General features: G+C 39.2%; 1 protein-coding gene across 1 annotated transcript; it reads left to right on the top strand.

The window, feature by feature from the left end:
- The first annotated feature begins 825 nt into the window (after nucleotides 1–825).
- Nucleotides 826–4642, top strand: LOC111859145 (G-protein coupled receptor 26-like). Its single transcript, XM_023841605.2, has 3 exons — nucleotides 826–1633; nucleotides 2267–2380; nucleotides 3382–4642. Exons 1-3 carry the CDS (start codon nucleotides 969–971, stop codon nucleotides 3611–3613), a joined length of 1011 nt encoding a protein of 336 aa, XP_023697373.1. The 5' UTR covers nucleotides 826–968; the 3' UTR covers nucleotides 3614–4642.
- The last annotated feature ends 1968 nt before the right edge of the window (nucleotides 4643–6610 follow it).

The following is a 6610-nucleotide window of genomic DNA, read 5'->3' as shown; positions in this document are numbered from 1 at the left end:
TTCTCATCCCTTCCTCATCCCCTAATCATTTCACACCCTCAGACAGGCCGGCGCAGACCAATTAACAGCGTATGTCACTTTAGAGAGTAGCTTTTGCATAAAGCACAACTAGTTCATATTTAATACATGTCACCTGTGCTGTTTGAATATTTATAGCTTATTACAGAAATGTTACCAGTTGCAACAACTCAGTTAGGAATTCTTATGAACACACACGCACGCACATACACACACACATAAACACACGCACACATGTACACACACACATAAACTCGTCAGTTGTTCTATAACAGCCATGCAACACAGCCATTTGACTGACATTAACTTCTAGGTGTCTGATATTTGAATATTAAAATAATATAAAAATATTTTTCTCTGCATGGAATCACACATGCTTACACATGGGGAGACAAACCATATCCTTCACACAAATCCAAATGGTCTCATAATGATTCAACTGTATTATATGTGTTTGTATAAAACTTGTAAATCACTATGAATTAATTTTCCCATAGCTTTCATTTGAATTCCGTTTTACTCATATTTTCTCTTCGCAGTTCCTTGGCGGACAATAATTGTTGTATAATGTAGCCGATGCGTTAATGTTTGTTTAATTTGTATTTTGATTTATGCGACATTAATTTGCAATGCATAAAGCCTGTCACTTGACACATGCACTTATTATTATTGTTGTTGTTATCTTGTTTTTTTATGCACATAACGTTGTGATATTGAGTTTTACACATACGTAACGTAGCTGGGTCATTATAGACATCACAAACTGCTGACGGAACTCCGGCGCTGCTTCTTGTCTATTATGCATAAAGCCGACAACAGTAACGTGGTAAGGGGTAATCTGCGAATCTCCTTGGGAAATATCATACCTACCTATAACCATGCAGTTTTGGAAAGGTGGCTGCTTGCTGGCTAAAATTATTGAATTCTTGGATATTTAATTTGAACACACCATGGACACTGTGGAAGCAATTCTCTCTTTCTTGGTAGTTGTGATAATAATCGTGTCGTTGCTGTCCAACTTGCTGGTGCTGATCTGCTTCCTATACAGCCCGGAGATCCGGAGGCAAGTGCCGGGTTTGTTCATCCTCAACTTGACATTTTGCAACCTGTTGCTCACCATATCCAACATGCCTTTGACTTTGGTTGGAGTTATCAACAAGGGGCAGCCCGGCAGTGGGGGGCTGTGTCAGATAGTTGGTTTCTTGGACACCTTCTTAACCACAAATTCTATGTTGAGTATGGCAGCACTGAGCATCGACAGATGGATCGCTGTTGTCTTTCCCCTGAGCTACCGATCAAAAATGCGCTACAGAGATGCTGTTATAGCTCTGGGTTACACGTGGATGCACTCCATGTCTTTTTCAGCGGTACCTACTTCTCTATCGTGGGTGGAATACCACCAACTTTATGCCTCCTGCACCCTCTGCAACGGGAAAGCAAATACCAGCCAGTTTATTATATTTACGGTGGTATTTCATTCCCTTACTTTCCTCCTGTCTTTGGTAGTGCTGTGCTTTACTTACCTTAAAGTTCTCAAAGTAGCGCGCTTCCACTGTAAACGGATTGACATTATTACAATGCAGACCCTGGTGCTTTTAGTGGACATACATCCAAGGTAAGCCTACCTTCCATTCCTATAAAATTAAATGATTCTTATTTCTATAGTCAGTATCTTCCAGTTGGTGTATTTAGAGTGAGTCGTATTGTCTATTGCATTGTCGGATAAACAGGGTGTGTTACAGAGAATTGTACTTTGACAGTAGTCAGATGGTTTAAGTGTTATTTTGACGTGTCTCATAAACGTCAGAAGTGTTGTGTAAAAAGAGACGAATTAGGCTACAAACGATCTTTTTGGCGCAGGCTATTTTAACAAGCATGATACGATAGTAATAAATGGATTGACATTTTATTACAGTAGCGAGAAATTATTCTTTATATCTAATATGTTTTTAACGTCTTTGATGGACCTTCCGCCTTATTCATAAACGTGATGTATCTTTTTATCTGGTACCACCGGTTTTGGAACCGTTTGATAATTACTTAAGAGATTACTTGCCCTTCATGAGAAATTTTTCACAATAAAAATAATAACTGACCCATTTGACTGAAATGATTTTTTTATATTTTTATCACAAATGGTTACTATCTTTCTATATTAACCAATGATTTCAGCACATAACAAAAAACAATAACAACAAACAATAATATAAACATTATTAATATTATTATTATTATTATGTTTCCACAGTGTTCGGCAGCGTTGTCTAGAGGAGCAGAAAAGGCGAAGGCAGAGAGCCACGAGGAAAATCAGCACTTTTATTGGCACATTCGTTCTGTGCTTTGCACCATATGTGATAACAAGGTCAGTCGCAGTGTGACAAGAGTGTCTGGCTTGGCTCAGCTCTCAGCAGTACAGTTGGATCCTTGTGCAATTGCTGCTGTCATATGGCCAGTATTGTGTAATTCAGTGTAATAATGCGCAGTGCTTCACCTATAGAGAGATTTTGGGGCTTTCAGTGGAGCTCCCACTACAATATAGCTAGATTTGATCAATGTCTGTTAGGATACTGATGAAGTATGATACAGTGGGTGTGTGTGTGTGTGTGTGTGTGTGTGTGGTCCAAGTATACACTCAATATTTCATGGTATACTGCATTAGTATAGTTCTATAAGTATTTTTGCATATAATTACAATCATGCATTGAGACTGACTATAACTATAAATTGTGACTTTGGTTCAGTCAAGACTTCATTTAAATAGAAAGGATTTAGAGTAAGCTGCTGTAAATTAGCAAACATTAATGCTAACTGGATAGAGCGTTCCCACTCTACTGAACACTCCACTCATATTCCTGGGGTGACATGAACATAACTCTCTATGCTCAGCCAAGGCGGTGCATAGGCTATTTGAGGAGGGGGGCACAGAGGTTAAAAAAGGAGCACCCAGGACGTTCAATAGTTTGAGCAAAACAGGCAGGTGCTCAGGTAACCCCCCCCCCCCCCAGCTTCTCCTTGACGACATCACAAAAAGCCATTGTGTGACATAAATATCTTCATTTTAGGCAGTTAATAGAGATTTATTTTGGTCAAGTTACAAGATTTGATTTTTTTTTTGTGTGGTGGGTGGTGTTTTACAGGTGAGTTCCCCTTTTGCCTGAACGTTTGAAGGTGCCTCCCTTCTAGGTCCTGAGTGTCGCATTCCATTTACTGAAATTAACTGAGAAGGATCCCCTTCCCCCGATTGGCCAATTTTACCTGGACCTCCCTCCAAGTGGAGGAACTTGGAAATGTCTCTGCAGCCATGGAATGCTAGAATTTGTCTCTTGTGCTAACAGCGCCTCTCTCTCTCTGTTCCCATGTCAGAATGGTGGAACTATTCCTGGTGCCCCCCATCGACCGCCACTGGGGAATCGCTTCCAAGTGCCTGGTTTACAGCAAGGCGGCCTGTGACCCCTTTGTTTACTCACTGCTGCGGCGTCAGTACAGGAAGACGTGCACTGACATCATTAACCGGATCCGGAAAGGACGCTCTCTCGACACATACGGAAACTGGGATGAGAATCGGAGGACCTGTGTAGTCCCGACTGCGGAGTGAAGGTCTCAGGAGGGCACGGAGGAAAGTCTGTGAAGGACACTTAGCTTAGTACCTGCTAGACTCAAAAAACTATGGTACAGCGTGCTGAGAAAATGGGACGAGGATTTTTTGCTTCATTTACATTTGTACGTACACTTTTTGTACTTAAAATACTAAACGTGATGAGAAATAGATCGTTTCATCAATTCTTCATCCCTAGATAACAAAAATACACAATACGAAAGAGTAAAACCGTCAGAGTATACTAGAAATTAAAATTCCGTCACTAGCAGTCTTATTTTGTAGCCAAAAAAAACTTGAATTGAGTTGTACCGTCTGTAATGTAAAAAACGTTTCATTTTCTATAGATCAAAAGTCAGAGGTGGAAAGTTCAGGTCCAGAAAATAAAATTACAGACAAGATTTTGTTTCAATCAACCAGTTGAACATAAAGAGTCACAGTCACAGAGTATTCAGCTGTTTGGCTGAAATGAAACCTGGATTTTGTACTTTTTAGACCTGAACTTTCCACCTCTGTCAAAAAAGTATGATAATGTAACTGGTTCTTCAGTTAGTTTTAGTGTCTAATTAACTTGACCAGTTGAGGAATTGATTTTATATCATTCAGGCCTTCTTGCTTTATTACCTCTAACAACACAATTCGTTTGTCTTCCATGCGTATCGTTGCTTTTATGAAGGTGTAGACATGTTTTTGCACAATGTAAAAATTGGCATGACCTTCAGTTTATTAGATAATAGTGCTCAGATTCAGCTGTAAAGCCTAAAACACTTCTATAGATTTTTCCTCATATCAAAAGTGGTCATTTAGGTATACACGGAGTGTATTTACTACACGCAGTGGTGTATTTACTACAACCAAGAGCCCATTAGTGAATTTTATAGGAAATGTCCCTTGTATCAGAATGTTTTTGCTTCCCTTCGGTGTATGAGCTGAGAGTTCTAAAATGAATTGAGTAGAATGAGGAAGACTTTATAGAGGAGAAAACAGTTATAATTGGGACAGTTTCCTCTCCCTGTGAAGTTCCGCACCCCCCCCCCCCCCCCCCCCCCCACCAACTGCAGCATAAACAAGGCGATTGGCTTGGCTTGGCTTGGTAATGGATGTTCGGCACTGGATGTATACCGTATGCTCAGTTTCTCAGACTTGCAACATTCGATGTACACGTCTTTAATTTATTTGTTCCTTGATAAGAGGCTGCATACATGTGAAAATACCTGAATAAAAGGCACAAATAAATCTTCGGTTGCTGACTGCAGTTGCCTTGAGTGGGTGTTAGGGTGGAAGTATTTGTTGATAAAACCTGACCTCTCACAGAGGCCCCAAGACACCAATAAAGAAAAAAAATCACATTACCATTCATGTTTTCAGAATGTGATTGTGAATCCTGTGAAAAAGAAAACATATAAACACAAATACATCAAAATAGCTTTGTATGCCTTCTGTGAAATATCATAGCACATAATATAGTATCATTAATTTTTCATTATATGACCCAAAATGAACTGGATATTTTTGTGTGTGTACCTCTTGCACTCTTGAAACGAAGGTGCTTCACAGTACTGTATACCATCTGCATGCTGCTAGTGATGGTCTTTACATCTGGCTTCCCGTTAGTGTGCAATAACAGATCCTACTGTGCTGGCAACCTTCATGACGGAGTTTGCCAGACTGATCTGTTTTTCACTGTCGGCTTAGTTCAGGCATAATATAAAAGGCATATATTTGTTTACAAGACATTCAACATTTGTTGTTGTATGTTTTTTTTTTTTACTTGCGTTACTTCTATTTTATTTATTTGCTTGTTCATTTTTCTTATGATTTCTGTTTGTTTCTTACTTTTTGATATACTGATTTTCTCATGTTGCTCATCGATTTTGTGACCTTTTGACTGAGTTTGGAGTATAGAATTAGATCATGATTTAGATTAGTTTTTTTTTTGGTTACCAATACTTTTTGACCTACTGGAAACTTCAGGACTATGAGTATTTTACAGTCATTTTGGAAATAGACCTGTGTTTCCACAAGTGGATAAACAATGTTTCAGTGAATTTTGTTCCCCTGCCAATTGCCGTCATTCCCTTGAATCTTTTTTAATATACTGATTTATCCTGTATTCATTTTTCGTTTACTGGGATTCATTTTGCTCAACTCTAATTCAGCTGATCAATCTCATTGTTTTTTTCATATCTGGCTAGCCCTCCAACAAATCCTGAAGAAAGAAACTTTTCTAAATTAACCTATTCATTGTTGCCAAGTCTCTTGCGATATTATTTTAATCGCCATCTCACTGTGCTCGCAGGATAAGGAGTGAATCTTTTATAAATTAATTAATTTTAAAAAATTAAGTCCTATTATTCACTCTTGTTAAAATGATGGAGAATAGATACCTTGTTCATCATTCCCAGAAGGACTACAGCTGTCCATTCTAAGATGAATTCCTATGTGGTTCTATAATTATATGTGATTATAAGATGAATCACATCCGTTATCATTCCTTCACAAGCCTAGTACATCCAGAGCTTTACACTTTGTTTCAGATTTTCACTAACCTGTCACAGATGGAAGAGCTCACTAAGCAGACATAATATTTTGTTATGTTTTTAGCTCCTCTTATGATTTGGTGACTCATTGGGTGGTGCTGTTGCTTCATACCTCCAGAGTATTTGAAGTCTTACCCCTGTGTGTGGAGTTACCATACTCTGCCCCTGTAGTAAAGGTTCACTCTGGAATAGAGTTGGGTGAACTGGTGTCCCTAAATTGCCTGTTGTGTGTACAGTATGTGTGCCCTGCGATGGGCAAAGACACCATCCTGGGTCTTCCCCTTCGTGGAACTAATTACTTTCCTTTTATTTTTTCCACACATATTTGGTTGCTTTCACATTGACTCCTCAAGACCATCTAGGAGGTACGTGGAATCTGTCACATAACAACAGGAAGTGACAGCATGTTGTAAAGCAGGGCTGCTCGACTCCAGTCCTGGGGGGGCGCAGCCCTGTG

The sequence above is a fragment of the Paramormyrops kingsleyae genome, chromosome 3 (genome assembly GCF_048594095.1).
Source record: "Paramormyrops kingsleyae isolate MSU_618 chromosome 3, PKINGS_0.4, whole genome shotgun sequence".
Taxonomy (NCBI): Eukaryota; Metazoa; Chordata; class Actinopteri; order Osteoglossiformes; family Mormyridae; genus Paramormyrops; species Paramormyrops kingsleyae.
Note: the sequence above shows the minus strand (reverse complement) of the source record. Positions and strands in the feature narration are given on the sequence as shown.

Excerpts from the sequence above, each read along its gene's own strand:
- LOC111859145 (XM_023841605.2), top strand. The coding sequence starts at position 969 with ATGGACACTGTGGAAGCAATTCTCTCTTTCTTGGTAGTTGTGATAATA. Across the intron at positions 1,634-2,266 it reads TTAGTGGACATACATCCAAG|TGTTCGGCAGCGTTGTCTAG; the intron begins GTAAGCCTACCT and ends ATGTTTCCACAG. Across the intron at positions 2,381-3,381 it reads GCACCATATGTGATAACAAG|AATGGTGGAACTATTCCTGG; the intron begins GTCAGTCGCAGT and ends TTCCCATGTCAG.